General features: G+C 39.7%; 2 protein-coding genes across 2 annotated transcripts in view; one reads left to right on the top strand and one right to left on the bottom strand.

Moving 5' to 3' along the window:
• The window catches only part of ireb2 (iron-responsive element binding protein 2), a 17,685-nt gene extending 4,828 nt beyond the window's left edge, over nucleotides 1-12,857 (top strand). Inside the window, exons 7-22 of the mRNA XM_062421426.1 lie at nucleotides 166-349; nucleotides 531-670; nucleotides 824-995; nucleotides 1,148-1,248; nucleotides 1,443-1,559; nucleotides 1,743-1,902; nucleotides 2,180-2,315; nucleotides 2,846-2,933; nucleotides 3,034-3,190; nucleotides 3,730-3,854; nucleotides 3,969-4,073; nucleotides 4,196-4,338; nucleotides 5,074-5,221; nucleotides 5,531-5,653; nucleotides 5,972-6,157; nucleotides 7,202-12,857. Of these exons, the coding sequence (XP_062277410.1) occupies nucleotides 166-349; nucleotides 531-670; nucleotides 824-995; nucleotides 1,148-1,248; nucleotides 1,443-1,559; nucleotides 1,743-1,902; nucleotides 2,180-2,315; nucleotides 2,846-2,933; nucleotides 3,034-3,190; nucleotides 3,730-3,854; nucleotides 3,969-4,073; nucleotides 4,196-4,338; nucleotides 5,074-5,221; nucleotides 5,531-5,653; nucleotides 5,972-6,157; nucleotides 7,202-7,312 (2,196 nt within the window). The 3' untranslated portion in view covers nucleotides 7,313-12,857. The remainder of the gene's footprint in view (nucleotides 1-165; nucleotides 350-530; nucleotides 671-823; nucleotides 996-1,147; nucleotides 1,249-1,442; nucleotides 1,560-1,742; nucleotides 1,903-2,179; nucleotides 2,316-2,845; nucleotides 2,934-3,033; nucleotides 3,191-3,729; nucleotides 3,855-3,968; nucleotides 4,074-4,195; nucleotides 4,339-5,073; nucleotides 5,222-5,530; nucleotides 5,654-5,971; nucleotides 6,158-7,201) is intronic.
• snx1a (sorting nexin 1a) lies at nucleotides 11,422-24,314 on the bottom strand. The gene is made up of 15 exons (XM_062421427.1): nucleotides 23,940-24,314; nucleotides 20,993-21,944; nucleotides 19,890-20,026; nucleotides 19,492-19,567; nucleotides 19,239-19,282; nucleotides 18,784-18,925; nucleotides 18,623-18,701; nucleotides 18,428-18,503; nucleotides 18,092-18,205; nucleotides 16,761-16,854; nucleotides 15,663-15,868; nucleotides 14,826-14,969; nucleotides 14,557-14,637; nucleotides 14,395-14,466; nucleotides 11,422-13,471 (listed from the first exon to the last, which is right to left on the bottom strand). The coding sequence occupies exons 1-15, from the start codon at nucleotides 24,078-24,080 to the stop codon at nucleotides 13,421-13,423; spliced, it is 2,409 nt and encodes an 802-aa protein (XP_062277411.1). The 5' UTR covers nucleotides 24,081-24,314; the 3' UTR covers nucleotides 11,422-13,420.

The raw sequence follows: 24,314 nt of genomic DNA, 5'->3' as shown, positions 1-24,314 counted from the left end.
AAAAGATTCTGGCTCATGGAAATATTTTGTAGCTCAGTCAAAAGTCAAGAAACGTTGCATCATTCCTTTTTAAAGAACAGAACAAAACTGTATTTGTACCTTTTTAATAGATCACAGTTATTATATTTCTAACTGTTGCTCTTTTCCTGTCTGTCTATCACACAGTGGTGTTCAAAAGCATTTAAGAATGTGAATGTGGTTCCCCCGGACGTTGGCGCAGTCCACCAGGTGAATCTGGAGTATCTGTCCAGAGTGGTCCAGCTCAGCGACGGTTACATCTACCCCGACAGCGTGGTGGGAACCGATTCACACACCACCATGATCAATGGCCTGGGCATCCTGGGCTGGGGTAAATAATTTTCGAACTTCAAAGTTTCTCATATTAGGGGTGAGGAGAGATAAACAGGGATAGGAAGAAAAAAGAAAAATATAGAGAACAGAACTACACAAACTAGCCAGAGCTGGTTTTTTTATGCAGTGTTATTTAAAGATGCTTAAGACTTTTTTCTTCACTCTACCTTCTCCACCAGGTGTTGGGGGGATTGAGTCAGAAGCCGTGATGCTGGGCCAGCCAGTGTGTCTGACCCTTCCTCAGGTGGTAGGCTGTAAACTGGTGGGCACCATCAACCCTCTGACCACTTCCATAGACATCGTCCTCGGCATCACCAAGGTAACACTACTCTGCCCTCGTTTTATTGTATCTAGCTTCTTTCCATGTGAACTTGGGGCAAACAGCATACACACAAGTAACTATAAGTAAATATAGCAACAATATCTAATACTATAACTGTGTACTAATGTATGTTACATGCTGATTTTCCAGCACTTGCGGCAAGCCGGAATCGCCGGAAAGTTCGTAGAGTTTTTTGGACCTGGTGTATCCCAGCTGTCAGCTCCCGACCGCACCACCATCGCCAACATGTGCCCTGAGTACAACGCCACTGTCAGCTTCTTCCCCGTCGACAACGTCACAATCAGGCACTTTAAAAAGACAAGTGAGTCAGTTTTGGATGCATTCCTCACCGAGCAGCTTTTATTTTCACCCTGAACTTAATAGATATTTTTGCTAACGTGTGTCCATGTTTAGAAATAGTAGTTACGATTGTTTGGCATCCAAAAAACTAACATGTCATAATTTTCCTCTCAGACTTTACCCAGGAAAAACTTGAATTACTGGAGTCTTACATGAAGGCTGTAAAACTTTTTCGAAGCTATGAAGACCCCTCAGAAGACCCGCAGTATTCTGAGGTAATGTGTCGTCTCTTCACAGCCTCAGTCAGCAATGTCTCCGTGGACTCAATAGATAGATGTAGATGAATATTTATTTATGATAAGTGAATTTAAATTATTTGGACATTTGACTCAATTAAGATGGTAGAAGAGATCAAGTTTTCTCTTTAAAATTTTTGGAAGAATTGTGAAAATTGAATATTTTTGTACAGGTGATTGAAATCAACCTGAGCTCCATGGTGCCACAAGTGAGCGGACCGAAGAGGCCTTCGGACAGAGTGGCAGTCAGCAACATGAAAGAAGATTTCCAAAGTTGTCTTGATGAGAAGGTAACGCACACAAAAAATATGCTTTAAAACTTTCATATTGTCTTCTTCTTCACTCTGCCAAGTGTGATGTAGGTCCACGTCAGGAGATGCTGGTGGTGCATGTCGTACTTTTTCTTTTGTTATCTGATTGTGTTGAGCGTTATGTAACTCAATAACTCCTTCTTCTGTTTGGTCTACGCTCAGGTGGGCTTCAAAGGCTTCCATATCTCTAAGGAGAAGCAGGAGACTCTGGTTCCTTTCCTGCACGGCGGTCAGGAGTACCAGCTGGCACACGGCTCGGTGGTCATCGCAGCCGTGATCAGTTGCACCAACAACTGCAACCCGTCTGTCATGCTGACTGCAGGTGAGTCACGGGAGCAGAGAACTCACCGACCAAAAAAATGATCAGAGATTACCTCTAAAAATATCTCTGAATAGCATGTGTGGATAAATATTCTCAGCTTCTCAGGTTTGACTCGATATAAATGCATGGATTAGATTCTAGTCCATGTATCTTGTCATGCCGTTTTTTTATTGGACGTATAACCAAATGCTTCTGTTGTTTGCTTTTTCCACAAAAACACGGTCTTCTTTATGACAGTAGATTACAAATCTTAACTATGTTTGTCATCTTGCTGCAGGTCTACTGGCCAAAAAGGCTGTGGAGGCAGGGCTCATCGTCAAGCCGTACATTAGGACCAGCCTGGCTCCTGGAAGCGGCATGGTCACTCACTACCTCAATACCAGTGGAGTCCTGCCTTACTTTAACCAGCTGGGGTATGTGGAACCAGTGACACACACACACACACACAAACAAACACAAATAGACAAATACACAAGTACCCCTGTGACAACTAGGCAGTGACCTGAGATAAACCCATGTTCGATGCTTTGAATGTGTGCAGGCTACACTTACTGTTAACTGTGAGTCTTAACACTGCTCAACTTTGGTATGAAAGGGTTTTACATTTCTATAATAACTATCAGATTAAGAGAGTTTAATACAGATTTATTGTTATTCTATATTAGATACTTCTAGTCCTCTCAAAATGAAATTCTGGTCTCCTGAATTTCCACAAATATTTTATCTTGGGCTTTTACTTATCGTTACAGCTCTACTTTGAATATGAGTTATGAGCTGTTCCAATGAATACAGCTGCAGATTAAAGACTTACCTGTGACAGAATCATGTCTGAATAATTAAAACACAGCTGGACCTGAGTTAATTATCCTGCATCATACACATGGATTGGCTGTCACACCCAGACATCAAGAAGTTTGACTGATTTAATTCCTTTATTCCACAGATTTGAGGTGATAGGTTACGGCTGTGCCACCTGTGTAGGGAACACAGCGGCACCGTTACCAGAAACTGTTGTGGATGCAATCAAACAGGTGAGGTTTTCATAATACATTCAGCCATTTTTGTCAGATATTAAATACATTTTTACATTTCACACAATAAAATTCTGACTGTACACTCTTTTTTTTTTAGGGGGATTTGGTGGCCTGTGGTGTGTTGTCTGGCAACAGGCACTTTGAAGGCCGTCTCTGTGACTGCGTGCGTGCCAACTACCTGGCCTCCCCTCCTCTGGTGGTGGCGTATGCCATCGCGGGCACTGTGGGGATCGACTTTGAGAAAGAGCCTTTAGGTGAGGAAAGCGCACATCAGGGGCTCTTTAAAGCTCCTCTGAAAGCTGAGGTTCATTAGGGGATTTGAGAAATTAGGCTGATTACAGTCAGTGAGCATTTAGTTGATTCAGTGTTGTGTGGAGCATGGAACAGGTGGAAAAATGAGCAATTGGATTATGAGGTCTAAACAATTAACCTGGTAGTGATAAGCTCTTGAATTAATTACTGTGTATAGAAGAAATATTGGATATGAAGTTAAAACCATGAAATGAATTAAACTAAAAAGTTATGCCACTCCTGCTTTTTGTTTAATCTATTTTATTCTTTCTTTTCTGTATAAAACTTCTATTACTTGTCTGGTAAGCACATTTCATTAATGATCTCAATGTTTTTACATCTGAAGATAATAAGAGGTCAGCTATTCCATTCTTCTAAATATAAACTCTACATAACTAGAACTCAATATAAAACTTTGTTCTTGAAAAAGTGGTGCAGGCGCATTTCATTGCTTGATACTCTTCATGCAGTTCTAACTTTTGGCTTCCTGTCGCATGAGCAGGTGTGACATCAGAGGGCAAGGAGCTGTACCTCCGCGATATCTGGCCGTCCAGGGAGGAGATCCAACAGACTGAGGAGGAGACAGTCATCACCTCCATCTTTAAGGATCTCAGGGGAAGGATGGAGGTGAGGAGGAGACACTCTTCACTGACTTTCTACTTCTGTTTCCCTTTTTCTATGTACATCTGCTGTCTGTTTCACTCAAGCCATGGTTCCTCTTCCCACTGTGCTCTCTTCCAGAAAGGGAACTCATTTTGGAACAACATCGACTATCCAGAGTCTGTTGTTTTCCCCTGGGATCACAAGTCCACGTACATCCGTTCACCGTCTTTCTTCAGCAAATTAGTAAGTCCTCCTGCGTATAAACAAAGAACAGCCTCCTGCATCAACTGTCAGTGAAACAATAAAATCATCAGCAGTTTAGATGACTTAACGCCTCCTCTGCCTCTGCTTCTCTTCTGTCTCAGGGTAAAGACGTGCCACCTCCTCAGTCGATAGAGAACGCTCATGCCTTACTGTTCCTCGGAGACAAAGTGACCACAGATCACATCTCGCCGGCTGGGAGCATCGCCAGGGTCAGCGCAGCCGCCAAATACCTGCTGAGCAAACGGTCAGTTTCCCACTCAGGACGCCACGAAGACCAGTTTTAACTAACTCCATTAGTGCTCACTGTGCTTCATTTGGAGGTCTTATTTATAGATGTGTCAGATGTTGTTGAAATGGGCAGTTTTCCACCACTGTGGCACGTTTCTCACAAGTTTGTTTCTCTCACTAAATGAGCAGCTCTCAGCACATGATCGGTGTAGACAGTCTTCATGTCAAGTCTTCTCATTACTTGGCTACAGCCTCTTGTAAAGTTGTACTAATGTAAAATTTATTGTGAGGTTTAAGATAATGTCAATACAAATGTGGTCTAAAAAGTATAAATAAGCAGTTGGTTAATTTTGTCCATCACTAGTATACATACATAATTAATTGAGGAATATTTCTCTGTAGCAACAACAAAATAGTAACTAAACTAAATCAACCTTTGTTAACCAAAAATGCCAAATTATGACAATGCACAATTTTCATCATAAATAAAAAAATATGCAATCATGTTAAAGATCAATGAAGAGACAATCAGTTGTCCGAGCAGGTAAACAGAACAAATTGTCTTATCCAATTTTGAAATAAATGAAAACAACATTTGAAGGTGACGCACCTAAGATACTGTTTTGTTGCAACAAAAAAGGATATATAATCGTCATAGCTTTGTAATGTTACTGGACACTGTGCTATTGGTTGTGTGTCACAGGAAAAATTCAAATGTATTTAAATTTTTATTCTGAATATTTCCCCACAGACTGACGCCGCGGGAGTTTAACTCGTATGGCGCTCGCAGGGGGAATGACGCAGTGATGACCAGAGGCACGTTTGCCAGCATCAAGCTCCAAAATCGATTAATCGGCAAAACAGGCCCCAAGACTTTGCACATTCCTTCAGGCCAGACAGTAAGTGGATTTTATTAGTTTTTTTGAGCAGATCAGTAAGCTGCAAGTGCATCGATTAGAAACTGCTTTGGCATAGATTCAGTGTGTTTCTGTGAGTTCTTTACATACCGGCCAATACAAACAGTGATCCTGAACAAGCTGGCTGTTACAGTGGTCAGACTTGGGACCTTTGAGCCGAAGCATCTGTGTCTGACTAGTATTTGTCAGTTGCTGCAGGTTGGAACCAGAATAGCTGCCTTGTTATTATTGCCATTTCTAACCTAATAACATAAAGCTCATAATGTGTCCTCTTCCTGTCTGTCTGGTCAGGTGGATGTCTTTGAGGCAGCTGAACGCTATCAGAGAGACGGCATTCCCCTCATCATCCTGGCCGGCAAAGACTACGGCTCTGGAAACTCCAGAGACTGGGTAGCCAAAGGACCATACCTGCTGGTAAACTACAGTACACACTTCTCACTGACCAGGCAATATGATAACCAATCAATGACTCTCATTTTCCTTGACTAACATAGTACATTAGATTAGTTTAATACTACAAAATGCACATTTTTTCTTTACTGAACAAGAGTAAACTCCTAAACTTAGTTTTATACACTGTAGAATATTAGTAAATATAGAAATGTTGTCTGCCAATGTAAGACCTTTTTAAAAGTTATAATTAAGTCATTTAAGAGGATGGAAAAGCTCATCAGATTGCCTTTGTCCTCCAAATAATTGTCTTTCATGCACCTGCACCTCGGCGGTCGACAGGGGGTACGCGCAGTCATCGCTGTGAGCTTTGAGAACCTGCACAAGACCCAGCTGGTGGGCATGGGCATCATGCCGCTTCAGTTCCTGCCCGGCCAGACCGCCGACTCGCTGGAGCTCAGCGGGAAGGAGAGGTTCACCATCAGCATGCCCGACAGCCTGAGTCCGAAGCAGCAGCTCACTGTCAAGGTAGGCAACAATCTGTTCTGTCACACGCAGCTTAGATTTGTTCAGGCTGGCTGAAACCTGTCTTTTTGTTTTATTGTTTGGGTTTAACCCAGAAAAGCCTGGAAAGCAGTTTTAACACTGAGTGAATAATCCTGCATAATACTGTCTTTTGTAGACCTGTCAAAAGGATTAAAATATGTTATTGTTAGGCAAAGTACTTCAAATTTAAACTTAAAAAGATTAAATTCTGACTACAGAGGATGTGAATTGACATCTTTTGAGTCTTTTCCCCTCAAATTCAAACTATTTTAAGTCCTCAAGAGTCTTCAATATCCAATATTTAGCTGAATTAAAGCTGCATTGTTACATTTTGGCCACTAGAAGGCAGAAAAAAGACTGCCGTATATATATTATTTCTCTTAAAAAGCAATCATGGGTAACATGGTAGCAGCAACAGTTGCCTACTCATATACTGCCCAGACACAGAGCTTACCATCCCATTAAAATATATATGTATATGTACACCTTTTTGCTCAGTTATGGTTTCTAACAACTCCTGAGAAATTTATCTGATTCTTTAGTCTCTAGATGTTCCAGTTTCTTCACCAGCTAATCATTAACTTTGCTGCCTGCTACTGGGTGCTGAACAGGCAGTGTACAGCTGGTTTATTAGAGCTTTATTGCAGAGAATATCCGCTTGTAGTGATGAGAGCACTGAAACTGAGCGACACGTTAAATGTGTTGTAAAACCAAGGTGATAAATCTTTGTACAACAGGTGATTTTGGTGATAACTTTTCGTAGGTTGTCACTATGAGCAACCTTTGTCACATTACACATAATCCTTTGATTCAATCTTAATAGATTAACACTGTAAAGTTTAGTTTTCATAATCAAGCTTGAATTTAGTTTTTTTTAGTATTTCATATTAAAACATATAAGCATTTATTAGAACAGAGTAATACATCTTCCACTGTAAAGTATTGTAAATTAGGTGCATTATGGAGGTACCTGTCACACTTTGGAGAGCGGCGTAGTGAAGGATTTGTTTCTGTGTTCTCTTTCAGACCAGCCAAGGAAAGTCCTTCTCCGTCACCGCGCTGTTTGACACCGAGATGGACGTTACCTTTTTCCAGAACGGAGGGCTCCTTAGATACGTTGCTCGGACTCTCCTCTGAAACGGCCTGCAGCTGGGTCCCAAACCTACTGAATGTGCACTAGTTTCATGACAGGCAGCCCTCGTCATTTCAGCAGTTTGTGTTCAGTATTGACTAAAAAGCGGCTCATTGAAGTGACATTAAGGCTGGTGGTGTTGTCAGTCTGAGCTGGATTTGATGGACTCGTGAGACAGTTTGAAGCAGTTCGATTGATGTTTTCATCACTACACACCGCTGTTACAGCATTCGCAAAGGCAACGTTTGTTCTCGCAAGAGACTCAAACTGAGCCCAGGGTATGCGAGAAGACATTCATACATCAGTTTTTGTCTTTTATTGCTGGAAAAAAAAGAAAATGCAGACTACTTGAAGGGACATTTGTTTCATCATTTAGAAGTAGGTGAGCCAAGAAGAAATGAACCCTCTCTGCTTTTGTCATCGTTTCACTCAAAAACAATCCTGCCTGGAGAGGCTAAGACGGTGCTACGGTACTTCAGCATGGATATACATATTGTATTTTTAGGGTGAGACTGTAAACCCTTTTTTCCCCAACATTCAAGTCAAGTCAAATATTATGGGTTTAAAAAAAAAAAAAAACCTCCATTATTGAAAGTGATGTCAGGTGCCCATATTTTTTTTTTAGGTCAAACAATTGAACATCCTCTTAATATTTCTTTAATTAAACATTTTTAATCAGGTTCCCTTGATGCAAAAAAGTAGTCGCCTCCTAATGCTCACAATCCTTTGGAATGAGGTGAAATGCCTCTGTCTGACGTTACATACATCACTAAGCTCCCTGCATGAACATGGCTCCTACTTAAACTGACAGCCGTCAACTTCACCTTAAAAGTAAATTATCAAAAGCTTTTCAGCATAAAAAATAAATGAATAGCCATGCACAACGCAGCAGACGCTTCTAAAGGTTTGCTTTGAAATAATAACTATTTGAAATACACTTACTGTTTGTATCCAACGTATTCAAACAAAGTACTATCAACGTGCGAAATACACTTAAGTTTACTTAACTGGTGCTGAAGTAAACAGGTAGTTATTGTGATGTTGCTGGCTGGAGTTACACTTTGTCATTTGGATCTTTTCCCACAACAGTTTTCAGTTATTCACTCAGCAGACGAGGCCATGTAACTTTGCTTAAGAGTAACTCAAATTACAAATACAAGATGATCGTAATTTTTGTCTTGGATTGAGCAAGATTGTGTTTAATTGCTAATTTTTAAGAGGACGAATGTGTTATTTATTTTACCAAAAGTTACACTTTCTTGCTTTTAAGGAAAAGTTTGGTCTTGTGGGGGAAATGATCTTATTTGCTCTCTGGTGGAGGGTTAAAAAGAAGATTGTCTGTCCATTAAAAGAGACAGATCCACAATTTTTATTTAAAGTTTCTTAAAACAGTCAGGTGGCCAAATGAACATTGAAATAGGGTTTTCCTGCCATAATCTGTTGATTCCTGTTCGGACTGACCTCTTCACAATGCACTCACAATGCAAGTGATAGAAGACAAAATCGACATCCCTCCATCTGTGCAAAAATGTTTTTCAGAGTTTATCTGAATTTAAATCTGAATATTTGTGCACAAAATGAAACTTGCATTGAAAGCACATTTGAAGGGGATCTTTGAATAGCCAGTATGAACGGGTGGAATGATTACAGCAAGGAAAACCCTCTTTCACTGTTCAACTGTGAACCTGTCCTTTATTATTAAGCTACAGCCATCTGACATTTAGATTAGCTTTTTCTTACCTTTCACTGAGCCTGGCTATAGCTGTCTCTCCCCGTTTCCAGTTTCTGTGCTAAGGTAAGTTAACATCCTGGTGAATAAGTCTATTTCCCTATTGTTAAAGTATTCCTTTGACAACTGGACCATTATTTTTGGACACTTCTTGGCCCTGTCTGTTCACGTGATGTGGTGATGAAAGCTGTATTGGAGTGACAAGTGTAATCACAGCGCTTCGTCTCTTTGGTGCTTCTCATGTCTCTGTGCGTCTATACAGTGGGATTTTTATTTTCCTAGGATGGCGAAGTCATGACCTGCCCTCCCACACGGCTGCCTTAATCTAACAATCCTAACCATCAAAGGCAACGAGTAGCCATTAGCCAATCACAGAGGTTCATGACTTTGCCATCCTAGGAAAAAAACTTGGCTTCCACACATGGGATCAGTACATTTAATTCAGTCTAACTTGTTAAATATTACAAAAAAAACAACAAAAAAACTACTTGCATGAGCACTCACTTTAAGTGGGACATGACTGATAATCAACGCTTTTTTTATCATAACCAGCTAGACTGCAGTTTGAACTGACTCAATTGTAGGTGAATGGACACTGGCCCTGCCTACAATACAGGTATTGTTAAATGTCTTATCCATCACAAAGCATATATATATATAGTGAGGTACTGGCCTTGTCAGCAGAAATCAGTCCAAGAACATTCTTTTTATGTCAGCTTTGTATGATTTTAATTTTTGTGCATGTTCGAGCCATTTGTACTCAGTTAAGAGTATCTTGGTAGATAATGGCACCTTCAGAAATCATCCATCCAGTGCACCATGTCACATTATTTAGAATATGGATTGGAGCCTTTATGCATATATACATATATATATATATTTTTAGAGAGCATGATATGTGCTGGCTGTGTTTATGAGAAGTGGTTGTTATTTATTGATACCTACATTATTCTGTAATATGTTGAAACCATTAACTGCCTGAACTGTTGCAAATCCTTGTAGTTTTTTGTCATGTTACAGACAGTTTCTTTTGTTCATGTCCAGCTGCCAAAGTGAAGCTGAAGCAAGCAGCGAGCAGTCATGGGATGATGTCATGTGTTGTTGTCATGGGTGCCTAATGTGTTAAGAGTCCATCATAGTTTCTCTACTGCTTCACGTTACAGTTTCTTAGTTTGCTCGGCCAGGCCAGTCTATCCTCACAGTTTGCCTTCTTAGTTCAGTTAGCTGGATGGAGCAACATTGTAGAGTGAAGTGTAGTGTTATCATGTGTCGCAGTTCACTGGTTCGGCGCTGCTTCTGTTATCTCAGTCGTGTGCAAACCGGGTGCTTCGCTGCACACATGAAAAGGTGTCTGGATGTCTGTAACTCTGAATCATATTGTAAATAGTTTTTAATAAATGGTAAATCAAAGCTGGTATCGAAGCGCTCTGTGAGGAGTTACGAGTGCCCTGTTGAATGAATTATAAAAGTTCATTTGAGGACATCTTTACTGCTGACAAGTTTTTTTTTTACAACCTAGATATCAGTGAGTCTTGTGAGCATGCATCACGTCGAATGACAGACCTCTGTTACCTTCATAATAAAATCCATGTCAGCACTTAAACAGCAAAAGTGAGTGAAGCAATTAAAATATGTTGGGAGTTATTGCCTGTCCAATAGAGGATCTTTGAGGAGGACACTTTTTAAATATCCCTTAAATTCGGCTGTTAAGGAATGATTCCTAAATGATGATTTTCTTTTTTACAGCTGAAAAATAAATGTCAGTGGTCTGTGGAGAAAAACTATGTACAGTTCCTAAATAACCTTGGACACATCACTGGTATTTCTGTACTGCAATTTCTCTTTTCAGCCGATAGGTGGTGAAGCACTTTACATTCTGATACCGATAAATCTTAAAAAGCTAATATCAGAAGATATAGTGGGAATTTAATCTTACTGAGTTTTATCTATGACCTTGTGTACCAGACTTTAAAAGCAGTACCAGCGATGTAGTACTGTGAGGAATTTATTCTCTAGTGCAGCGGTTCTCAAAGTGGGGTCTGGGGTCCTTGCAGGGGTTCCCTAGCAAAAAGGGGAATCATTTATTTTCATTATACTTCCATCGATAAGTAACACAATGACAGAATGTGTGAGCTTCATACACTTTATGTTATGAAACATCTATAAGCAAAAATCTTATCAAAGGGGGGTCTGTGGTCTAATTTGTGATAGTTTAGGGGTCCTTGATGTGAAGAAGTTTGAGAATACATAAACAGAACAGTGTGTTTAAATGAGGAATTCTCTGATGTTAATGTCACCTGGTTTTTGACTTTAAACATGACAAACAGCTGTAATATTTAGTTTTTAGAAATAAAGAGACTTGAGTCTGAGGTTCTTACTGAAATCTCCAAGTGTAAACAGTGCAACTTTAATTGATTTGTTTTAAAAGAAATTTCTATGACACAGTGCACGTTGCTGACATTGCTCTGCACGTTGACGAGTGATGATACGCAGTATGAAGCTGAACATCCACAGTTTTCATTCAGTGCTGTCTGACAGCATTCCTCGAAATCTCAGATGAAAACAAGCATGTATATGTCAAAAGAAAAAGAAAAAAAAACTTGTGCAAAGAAATGTCTGCAAGTTACATGATGCCTTACTGACACATGATACAGTGTAGCGTAATCGCTGCACGGTGTGCAAACGTGAAATTAAAGCTATAATCAAAAGACGGCAGCTCTGCCACGTGTTACTGTTTGATCGTCAAACTGCGGACTGAGGCAGCAGGGAAGCATTTAGGTTCAGTATGACATCAGTTTAGTATTTGACATTAATCTCATCTCTACGAGTCAGCATCAGTCCAGTCCTGGTGCTTCCTGGACTCCATTTTTAAAAGGACCATTCCAGTGTTTTAACATGTTGTTGCCCATTTACTAGAAATCACACAGTCTCATTTAGTGCTGAAATGATTATTCAGTCAACAGATTATTATTCATTTAAGTTATTCATGAATCAAAAATGTTTCCAGCTCCTCAAATATGAGGACCGCATTTCAATGTTTTACATGATTTTAAATGTAATATCTTTAAGTTCGACAAAACCTGCAATATGATACCACTGTGGAAAATTAAGACGGGCAATCTTCATTATTTTCTGACATTTTATCATGATTAATTATTATTTGCAATTACTGTCAACCTGTCAAGGAAATGGTTTTCATCAATTTCACTTCAGTACACCACAATACTTGCAGTTTGCTTGAGATAGCAACATTTATGTAGTGGACATGTCAGGATTTACTGTATTTTAGTCACTGATTAACTCAAACAATCTCATGACATTAACAGTGAAGGGTGCACATCTCAAGCAAGTTTCAAGTGTGTGGAAGCCGAGGCAGCCCGCAAGATAAGCACATTTAAAAAGCCTTGAAAAGAATACAAAAACAATTATAGTAAATAGGCAAAATTTTGTGAAAACACCTGCATGGTTTTTAAACTCAAGCCTGACAATCTTGTCATTATGGCTGTTGTGGAAGTGACTGTTAGCAATCCTCAGCTGTGTTCAACCTTCTCCCAAAAACTGGATTATATTTGCTGTCCGAAGACGAAAACACCACTCGGATTTAAAAAGGCACAGACAAGTGTAGTTACAAGAGTAAAGTTTGCACTATGATTGAAATCAAATCTAAAACATTAAACCCACATTAAGCTTGACCTACAATGCAACCCTTGACCACAGCTGTAGACCGCTAATCTAATGCCTCTCTTTACCCTGCAACCCCCCCACCCCCGTCAGCATCAATAGTATTTTAAATCTGAAAGAAAAAAAAACAAAAAACAAAACATGGCTGGTACTTAAGTACTTAATCCACCAAGTGGAAGTGCTCATAATTCTTACTTTAACTGTTTTATCCCTTTGAGTCATTAAAAAGAAGAAACAGAGTGAGAGTGTTGGCCACTTTCTTCATCTGGGTCCCCAGAAATATTTGATGAGAGAGCAGCCGCACTGTAAACAATTAACCACTGCTGATGTGAAGGAGCTCCTGATCACATGTCGGAGAAAATCCTGAGAGCGACGGACTCGTTTCCTTTCCCTTCTCTTGTGGAAATTAATGGAAATCATTCGTCTACACTTTGCGCTTTTTTTCTCTTTTCTTCGTGTGTCCATATCTTTGTATATGCAAACTCTTTTCATCTAATAAGAAAATATTTGTGGAAGGTTAAATGAAAATATACAATTATTAATACAATAGAATACAGAGCTATATGTTAAAGGTGATTAAAAAAACAGGTTGATTGTATCTCCCTTTACAATGCACGCATTTTTCCTTGGTTTAAAGGCAAGAGGTAAAGTGTATAAGAAAAAGGCAGCCTGTTTTGTCGTCCAGAAGGCTGGTGCTCGAGGATTAGGCGATTGCTTTTGCTTCTGGTAAGAAAGCCTCCCAATATTTTATCAGCTGGAGAAAGAAGAGACGACATTGTCAGGTTCATTTATAATGACAAACAAGAGCTGGTCAACATTTAGGATTTATAACTGATGACTCTTCTAAGAATTTACAATGCATCTGGATTCATTAATTGAAACTTAAATTAACAATTTTGCTAATTCATTATTTACAGTCATAAACTTTTAAGATTTTCATGACATTAGATCCGGTATTTGATACTATTTATGGTCAGCATTTTTTCTGCAATAGCCAAATCTAGTGTAACCGTTTTTAAATTATCAAAATGAAAACAGCCTTAAAGTTTACTGTTGAAAACTATATTGTGTTACAGCTAATACAAACTGGACATGCCCTCCTGGCTGCTTATGGCAGGATGGACAAAGGCGAAATTGTGACTGGCGACTTGATTAAAACCATGCAGGTCTCTTTGCACTAGAAACAGATACATAAGTTGCTCTGTTGCTTTTCTGACAAAGCAGCTGATGAAAGAGTGTTTGCCGTCCCCAGTATTCAGGGAACTGTATTAGAACTGTTGTTACCACCAGTAACCCCAGGTGTTATTTCTATTCTTCAAATATTCCCCTTTTAAGCACGGTTCACAGGAATTTGCAGGTTATTATGTATCTGAATGTAATTTCATTATTTTCATTTTCATAATTCAAAGTTTTTATTATTCTACTAATGCACTCATGAATGAATGAGATAATCAACTCTATGCTCACAACATCTAATAACAAATTCAGACATGCTGCAGCTGTACAGCTCGAGGGGCCTCCAAATATGATTGTGGAGCATTCAAAAATGAGACTGCAGTAGTTGGTGAATCTTTATCAATATCACAACTGTTATAAATGAACGCTGACTAGTTTAACAAGAGCAATATTTGATTATTGAAATATTAAATGTTCCTGTTTGACTGGACAGACACTCACCTGTTGCTGCGACTGAAGCTGAGACTCCAAGTACTGAATTATCTGTCTTTTGAAATTCTTAGCTTTTTCTTTCTGTTAAGGAGAGAGAGAGAAAAAAACCGATTAATCCCTATTTCTATGTCTTCAGCCGTCTGGTGACTGATGTAAATGCAGCAACGGTACCTCAAAGCGGACGACTTCCTTGCGCACGGTGGCAGAGACTCTTTCAAATTCTCTCTCGTACTGCGTCACCTTGGCCTCCCACTGTGAACAAGAAGGGAGGAGAAGTTTAAAGTCGGAGTCTCAACACAAAAAGGTTAAAAAGGACAGACAATACATTGTTCTTCCTCCTATAATCCTCGTCTTCAAACAATCGTGAATCTTGAAAAGACCACATCAAACCGCAGTCTTGTCTGAGTCATTTGGACTGTGTTGATTTTGGCGCGTTTTACCTCGGCGATCTCCTCCTTGGCCAGCTGCAGTTTGTCTGGCTTGTTGGCCCAAAGCAGTTTGGCCTCGACCTCTCTCTTCTTCTGCAGAGTGGCCTGCGCATCCTGCCAACGCTGCCACGCCTTCATCCGGTGATCAAACGAGCCCTGCGGGTCACAAACACACAAGAGTCATGTTTATATTTAGAGGACTTAGTGTACACGAGCTATTTATTCAAAGGTCCCTATTCAACTTTATAAATAAATCTGAAGCTTTTATTCAGCGTTAATGTAAATAGTTAGTTTTTAACCACCGTTATCATTGAAGCAGACTCACTAAGGGTAACTTTCTGCTTTTTAATATATTGTGTCAGTGAAATGAGAAAGGCTGCACAGTAAGTACTAAAATGAATAATTTAATCCATAAATATGCCCTTCCTTTTGCACTGCATTCTTGAATTACTTACTAGCTTTAATGGCATCATATTTTGTTACTAAAAGTACATTTCTGGACTTTATTTTCTCACAAGGATTTAACACAACTACCTTGACTTCTTAAAAAGGCTGATCTATCCTCACAGTTCACCATTTCAACTCCAGATACAAATACTTGCTTTTTGTTTTTGATACTGTGATAAAAACAGTGACCAAAGCAACAGTGTTAACATCATTTCTAACTCCAAAGCTCTACATGTCCAGTCTGGGATTTTCATTTCGTGAAGGTAAACATCAATCTTTGTAAAACTAAAATGCTTATGTTACTTCTACATTTTGTGGGAGTTTTATCTTAAATGAAACTATTCCAGTTCTTCACTACACACGATTTAGCTACGATGTTTTAATACGATGAATTTTCAGTACCCTCACGGCACCAAGCAGGCGGATAAAATCAGCAATGAGTTCGGCGAAGCGGAAGGTGTCGTTTGCTGCCTGGTCCTGGTGTAGCTGCTCCATCTTGTCCTCCACCTCTGCCAGCTGGGAGAGGGCGCGGGACAAAGCGGTGTTGTCCTCCGCGCTGCCTAGCATGGCCGTGCTTTTGGCAAAGCTCGCCGTGTTCAACGACAGCTCTGGAGGTGGAAAAGACGGCCAAATGTTAATAAAACCACAAGCTTTTTCCTTTTTTTTCCTACTGTTTCCCATGTGACACCAAAAACATGATATATATAAACTGCAAACAACTTTCTGGGTGTGGATTTGTGGAATACTGTTTGTGAAATACTGTGGAGCTCACATGTCACAACTCGTCTTCAGAGCACCAGAGTTGCTATACTTTACAGTTGTTTAGAGAGGCAGAAACATACCACGAGGTTTAATCCACTGTGTCACATAGGCTGTCATTTGTGTTTTGACTGGTTGAAAACTGTCAAGAGGGCGGTGCAAATATGAGCCAGTCAGAGGGCAGACACCAGGGGGGGGAGGAAGAGGAAGAAGAGAGGGTAGTTGTGTGCAGCTGATAGCACATCTCTTCTTGTTGAGAGCATGAAGGATAATGACTTGTTTTGTTTTGGTTCAGTTTCTGTCTGTGTTTTTTTGTTTATCTAAATGAACTCAAACCAGCTCTCAATTATGACATCTACTGACAGTTTGGGAATCCTGTGGAAAGTGTTCCCCAGAAGAGACTTATAATTGTCTGTTGAGCTTCCATGACTACTCGATTAACTAAGTTGACTTTATAATAATTAAGTGAATGTCTTTGGGTTGAGGTAGAAAATTGGGACAAAACAAAACATTTGAGGTTGCATCTTGGGGTTAGGTGAACAGTGGCTGGCATTTTTCACCATTTTCTGACATTTCATGGACCATTATTATTATTTTATCTTTGTTTCTCTGTGTTTGCTCTGTACAAATACTATTTTTGTTCTGGCTTGTAACATCCGGACATGTGATACTCTTCTGATAGTGTGACTGATGGGTAAACATGACAGGAAGTGAAAGTCTTTGTGGTTGGACACTGCTTACCTTTTCTGTGGACGACCAGAGACTCAACCAATGCGTGGAGCTTCCTGAACTGCTGGTCTGCAGACTCTACCTCCTGCAGCTTCTCCTCAAACCACTGCAGCAAAAACAAATTGTTAGTTACAACGCCAACATCAAAGTGTTTAAAAAACCACTGTGGTTTTACATATTCATTTCTAAACTTAGCTTCAATATTTGTGTTAAGGTAAGGTGCAATATACCACTGAGGAGGACTGAGCACAGATGACATTATGAGCCATATCATACTTGTTTGGTTTGTAAGGTTCATTCATTCATTAACTAATAAGCAAATTAGCCCTATAGGAGTAATTTAATTGTTTTAATTTTTATATGTATAAAGAAACCTGTTTTGCCTTTTTATTTTTCAATGCTTTGATGTTTTGAGTTCAGTAAAAGTGTTTGCTGGTTGAAACACAATAGAATTGATGTTTAAGGAACTTCTTTCAAATTCATTCAGCTGAAATATATATTTGTACTTTTATTTAAGGGACTTCCAAGTTCACTGCATGCATGCATGCATGCATGCATGCATGAATTTTTATTTATACATTTATTGATGGTAATTTGAGCTCAGATAGAAAAAAAGGAAATCTGTTAAATTTTTTACACCAGCTTTTGACAAACATTGATTAGTTCATGATCTAACATTACTGGGTGCCTCGCCCTCTGTGTTAAATGAACTATGGTGCTATCTACTAACTAAACAGTTAATCAAATGTTAGCTTGCACCACAGCAAACAAAGAATCAGTGGACACACACTAAGTGCTCAGCTGTGCTTTCATCTATCAGGGCCGATCAGAATAGTTGTAACACAAGACGATTAAATGAAGTGATCTTGGCCGGTGTGAATTGTTCAAATTAAACTTGAAAAAAAAAAAAAAAAATTTTTCAAACTGCTCTGTGTAAGAAGTGCCTGATTTGTGCTGTGCTGTTCAGCCTGAATGTGTCATCAGTCTTTAGCTGGAAGTGTGAACTCATGTTTTAATTACTGAAAGTTTCTGCTCCCTCCCTCTTTTTTTATGTTAATAATGTTTTTTGGGCATTCTTTTGCTTTCATTTGACAGCAGACGGTGGAGAAGCAGACAGGAAATAAGGGAGGGAGGGAGGGAGGGAGGGAGGGAGGGAGGGAGGGAGGGGCACGACAGGCAACATATGTCCCCCAGGCAGATTCGACCGGGGACGTTGCAGTTTTGCCGCTCTGGAGTGAAACCGGGAGATTTCCTCATCATAAAAACCATCTGCTACATCATCATCTTCTCGGAAATGAAAACTGTTGAGAGCAGCAGGAGTGTGCCTTTCCAGCTGAACTCACCACGTCTGATTCATTCATCTTGATGGTCATTTTACTGACTGCATCTGTTGCTTTGTTGATCATTTTCAGGAAGCCGGCACCGCTCAGAGCCTGAGTGCTGACTGCTCTGGGCAACTGAAGACACACACACAAACACACATTTTACATTACAGACTGTGCTTTTAAAATATAGTGAAACTTCTAACACAAATATAAATGGAAAAAATGTGCTGAAGTTGTGGCCCAAAGGTTTCATTTCATGGTCTACTTGTGCAGGATTTCAGAAAGATTCAAGTAAAAAAAACGAAATAGATATTTGTCTCCTAAAAAGGCACCAAAGCCTAAATATTGTCTTACTTCATCTCTCTCCAGGAACTCTCTGACATCAGGATCTTGGAGAAGTGATGGGTGATTCACCACCCTCTGGAGATACCTGTTAAAATGAGAAAATGGGTATAACTATTTATATACTATTTTTAGGTAGGGATTAGGTGAACATGCACCTCTGTTGTCATGACGCAGCTTTAATTTCATTCCTTTTCTAACACTCACCTCTCCAAAGCACCTCTCCTCCGCTCAACAAAGTCTGTAGATGAGGAGTCTTCCTTTCCCACCTTCACTTTTGTCATACCTGTGGCAGGACGACATGCATTCTTACAACTAATGAAGATGAGATTTCTTGTTAGAGCAACAGTTATATGAAGTCTACCTACCCAGAATGCTCTTCTCTGGCGGCGGAGGCACGATGAATCCATTTGGTCCATGTTTTTCAGACAGTTTCTCGTAAAGGCCGAGGAAGTCACTGAAGCGTCGCCTGACTGTAAAGGTCTTGTTGCGAAACATGGACAGTGTGGTCTGAAACAGAGTTCACACAATTCCTCATTAAATCACTTAAAGCCTTGTGTTCAAAATATACTCATTAATGGATTTTACAGTCTTATGTTACTACTACTATTACTACTATAACATTTCACATAATTCTGACTAACTGCTGTTTACTTTACAAGAACAGCCCCATTGGTGTTTCTCCCACGAAACCCTGACCAGTATTTCCTCTATTGGCTCACTGTTGCCACACATCTGATGACTAACTGGACTAAGTTCCTCTGGATAGAAGATGGACAACATTAGGTTACGGTTAAAGGCTCAATCACTGTCAGGGTTTTACCTGTGTGGCTACTTTGTAGGCCATGTAGGCGTTCATCCCGTCCCCTGAAAAATATGAAAGGCATTTGCTGAGTGGAGGCAGAGAAACAGAGACAAATATGATACAAATCTTTACAGAATGTTATCTAAAGCAAGCTGGTGAGGGAGTTTCATGTACATCAGAATAGCCTTTGTCTTATTGCAACGGACAACCCCCCCCCAGATAAAACATTACATTATTTAATTTAAATAAAAATAATAAAAATAAACCACACCTATTTTTTCAGGGTTAGTGACAGACACAGAGATTTCAAATTTGTCTTCCTCCTCTTCTTCTTCCTCTTCTTCCAGCTGAAACGAATATTGAACACAAAGGGAAATATTATCTATCACAATGACCTTTCAGCTTCAGTTTACAGTCAAACATTTATTTTTAAACGGCAGAATTGAGATGCAAACTCTGAAACAGTTTCTCGAAGAAAGTGAGAATGCTTTGTTCTCATATGATGTCAAAATGACTCAAAAGTGAATATAAACAACCGTATATTCACAAACTCTTATATTTTTAAATAAATGAACCAGTGCAGAAATAATAAATCCCTGACTTCTATTCTAACAGTCATTACTTGGTTGCAGTTATACTGGAAATTTCACTCTGAGGATAGACGTGTACCTCCTCCAGGGCAGCAGCCTGAGGCTTGACCAGGCTGGCAGCTGCTGACAGAGAGGGGGCGGATGCAGACGGTTTGGCAGTCACATCCGTCTTTCTCTCATTCCGCGGACTGTCGAGAGAAAGCTCCACTGTGGCTTCTGCAGGAAAAGAAAAGACACAAAAGAAAAGCAGAGAGAGGTCATCACACGCTGGCATGAAAATATGTAGTGAGATGTCTTTATTGATGTCTTTAGTGAGATCCTGGACTGTCCTGGTATTAAACACATGACGCACATATTATCACAGCTACAAATCTATCTGTATGTATTTGAGGACACAAAAGCAAAATATTGACAGTTTAATTTTAATTTACAGATATTTTTATGTAAATTTCTATTTTTGTTTATTTTATTGTAGGTGGTGGACTCGTGCATGCTGTACGTACAAATATACTAAATACATGTCATCTTTATTTAATTTTGTGTTGACAGTGTGCAGGAGTCCAACACTTCTTCATTTTAGTTCTCCTACACACCTTTCCCTGGTATGGAAGTCTTGGTAAAACTTCAGCATTTTGTTGAAAAGTGCAGCGTGTTTCTCTGTGTGACTCATCTATGTGATAATAGAGCTTTTGACTTTGACCTGACACACAAAGAAAAAAATGTGCAAGTTCATATCCTCCTCTTAGGCCTAGTCCACACATACGCTCACACAATCGGAGTTATTTAGAGTTAAGTTTGCTCAGATTGTTTTCAAACTTCTAACATATACACTGTTGAAACAGGATTGAACCCCACATTTCATCTCAGGCCAGCGTAGTTGTTTGTGCATGTTAGTTTAAATTGTTCCCACATGTTCAAATGACCTGAAATAATAGTATTAACAATCAGGAGTCTGAAAAACCTATCCAAACTTGTCCTTTCCCTCTGGTGCTTCTCTTTGAATACTACACAATAAAATCGTGATTTGATCCTAAAGATTCTTTCTTGATCTTCATTCTGATGTAAAATAAATATCTTGACTCAATGTTTACTTGTTTAAGTTTCATTGAAGTTCTGTAAAAAAGCTAGAAGGTGAACTTTGGAATATATGACCACATATAAATCCTGCCACTAAATACCTACCTGCAAATATATCTGTGTCTTCTTCAGAGTGGACTCCATTAGTCTTGGAGTTGACGCTGCTTGTGGTGCTGACGCTGGGCTCTGTGGCGATGGCTTCCTCAGAGAAGATATCAGCAGGCTCTCCCTGATTACTCTCATGCAGAGGTCCACTTATGTTGCTGACACTAGAAGCAGCAGCAACAGCAGCCTTGGTTGTGACGGATTTGTCCTTCTGCTCCTTGGTGGAAGATTTCTTTGCTGTGGCGCCCAGCGGCTCGCTGAACAGATCCTCGTCAGGTTCTCCAAACAGGCTTTTCTGTGGCTGCTTGGCGGTAGTAGCCTGCAACGGTTCTGCAAACAAGTCGCTGCCGTCGTCTTCAAACAGGTCTGGCATGGGGCTCGGTTTTTTGGCCTCAACGGGTGCAGGATTACTAAGAAGGTCCGCCAAAGGGTCAAGAATTTTGTCACTGGCAGGTGGTGGTTGTGAATTAATTGATGACAGATCGCTGCTGATGTCGATAATCGGTGCAGTGAAAGTTTCTTTTACTTCCTGTTGAGCCTCACCAGGTGGATCTGTGTCACTGCTCGTCACTTCACTTTTATCTGTTGCTACTCCAACAGAAACATCTGCAAACACTACTTCCTCTTGTGGTGCTTCAGTTTCACTTCCCAATAGGTCAACAAAATCGTCTGAGGGTTCATCTAGAGGGATTTCAGTTGTGTCTTTTGCTGCATCTTCGGCAGCACCTACATCTACAATCTTGTCATCAGGAGTCATCAGGTTGTTTGTTAGGTCGACAAAATCATCCGAGGGCTCGCTGACAACTTCACTGGCTGGTTTGGTTTCTGTTTGGATGCTGACGGGTTCGCATAATGGATCATTCATAATATCACTGGGAGGATCCATTAAATCATCACTGAGCAGAGTAGCAGAAAGTGGTGTGGGATCCATTTCGGTCAGTGGAGCTTCGGTCTGGAGATAGGGAAGAAAAGTAATATGTTTCAAACTACACAGGACTGAAACTAGCGGCTATATCTCTATCAGTGCTTTTCTGGATTTAGAAAATAGTAAAAAAATAAAATAAAAAAAAATCTGTCACAATTTCAGTGAGCCCAACCTTCACCTTGGGAAAACTGGTTGCAAGTTTTTTGTTTTGTCTAACCCACAATCCTCAAATCTTCACATTCCTCAAATCTTCACATTCGAGAAAGGGCAAACATTGAATGTGTGCCATTTTTTAACCACTCCAAGTGTAATATGCCAGACAAAAACAGTATTCTTTGATTTAGAAAGAAAAGAACCTCTAAAGTTAATAGGACATTTCTTGACACCCCCTGATCAGAAACCTGGTTTAACAACAGCAAAAACAATATTTAAATGTCTATAAACCTTCCTTTACCTATTTCTGCCGCATAATCCAGATGTTTATTATCAGGTTTTACACACTTTACTTGGGCTATTTTCTCAACTAATAGGCTAGTCATTGGGTTTATAAAATGTGAGAAAACAGTCATTATGACCCAAAGCCCAAGAATTTAGTAATTACAAGCTACTGGGTGTGTGTAGCTGATAATAAAAATGTTCCTTTAAAATCAAAATGTTAGTATGTTGTAACTTAGTAAAAGTAATGAAAGGTTTTGGGTGTATTTGCTTTATATTAAAGGTGAGTAATACTGTGTAACGAGTCTCTTGACACAGTGCAGCAGATTGATGATAATAATCTTGGCTCTTTTATGCTGAATGCCACTCTGAACCCACAAGTGACCACTACCTGGTACATTTCCAAACATTACTTCAGCTACAGGCTCTGTTAAATGTCAAATCCACAACTGCTGAGTAATGTTTTCCATGCAGCAGTTAGTCCGTTGCTTTAAAAGAGAGAGGAAAAAAAAATCAAAAGACAGCAACTTTCCTATCTGTCCTCTGAACTTTGACTGTAGGAAAACATCCGGGTTCTGACCATGTGACCACAGCTGACTCACATGACAGCAGGCTGCCCAAGCCAGCTTTTTAATCTCATTCAAAAAGGAGCCTGAATTTTAACCACTGATACCACTGATAAGTAACAAAATCACGTCTATGATAATGTCCACGACTTTTAGAGTCAAATCAGACAGATTTAATCACACTATAGATTCACTAAATGATTAAACTCCTTTCTTGCTGCATGCATGGTCTAAAAAAGAAAACTCTGCACATCCAAAAAAAATGCAGCTGAGGAGGTGGATACCTTCAGATTTAGGGACTACGGTGCAATTTCAACCTAAGGGACTATTTTAACCACTGACACACCTGAAATAACACAATCACCTCTATGATAATGTCAATGTTTTAGAGTCAAATAACACAGATCTGATCTCCCTTTAAACTGCTAGGATTAGACTCCCTTCTTGCAGCATGCATAGCCTAAAAAAATATCTGCACATCCAAAAAATGCTGCTGAGGATTAAGAAGCATTCAGATTTAGTGCAATTTGAACCTGTTTACTCCCAAGAAAAATGTCAAATAGGATTTGCACAGACACAATCCTTCTACTATAAACCAAAATAGAAAGTGAGTTAGATTAACTTCGATCTGATCAAATCACAGCTGGGGTAGTTGTCCATATTTATAACTTTTAAAACGGAAGAAAAAAATCAATAAGAAATTATGTTTTAAAGCCTAAAAAACAAGCTGCTTCTTAACGCTAGTCGTAGTGCATCAAAACAGGCTCACAGCACTGATAATTGAACTTAAAGTAAAAGCTACAATTCTAACACTATCCAACATGACAGCAGGCAAAGTCAACACTATATATTTAGTGTTATTTCTACGTTAAAAGCAGATTAAATGCTCCTTTTTTTAAAAACTTTTTTTTTTGGCTCGTTAGCTTTTTTCGTTAGCTGACGGTTGTAGCCGTTAATGTCAGTTAGCCGAGAGAGCATTATAACTGACATGGAACGACCGTTTTAAAAAGGACGTCGTTACCGTGGAGATGAAGAGGTCGTCGCCTTCGTCTTCATCACTACCTCCTCTTCCTCCTTCTTCGACGTCTTCGGAGTCAAGCACATCTTGGTCCTCCAAGGAGTCGGGGAACGGAGGAGGACTGCGCTCCGAGCTGGTCGCCATCTTCAAATCTAGTATTTTCAGAAAACACACACACACATACACACACACACAAGGGGAGGTAACAACTACTACACACTGCTAGCTCCCAGCTCTTTTTTTTAGGGTTGCTAGGTGATTTCACCCCTCTGCGGCTCATGTGAGGTTAGAGCACGGCTGGGATTGTAGCTTGTAGCTCGAGTAAAAAACCAAATAGCTAAACTGAGGGGAGGACGCTGAGGACGTGCAACACAAAAA

This window comes from Scomber scombrus, chromosome 6 (assembly GCF_963691925.1).
Source record: "Scomber scombrus chromosome 6, fScoSco1.1, whole genome shotgun sequence".
Lineage (NCBI taxonomy): Eukaryota > Metazoa > Chordata > Actinopteri > Scombriformes > Scombridae > Scomber > Scomber scombrus.
The sequence above is the reverse complement of the archived record's forward strand: the minus strand, read 5'-3'. Positions and strand labels throughout refer to the sequence as shown.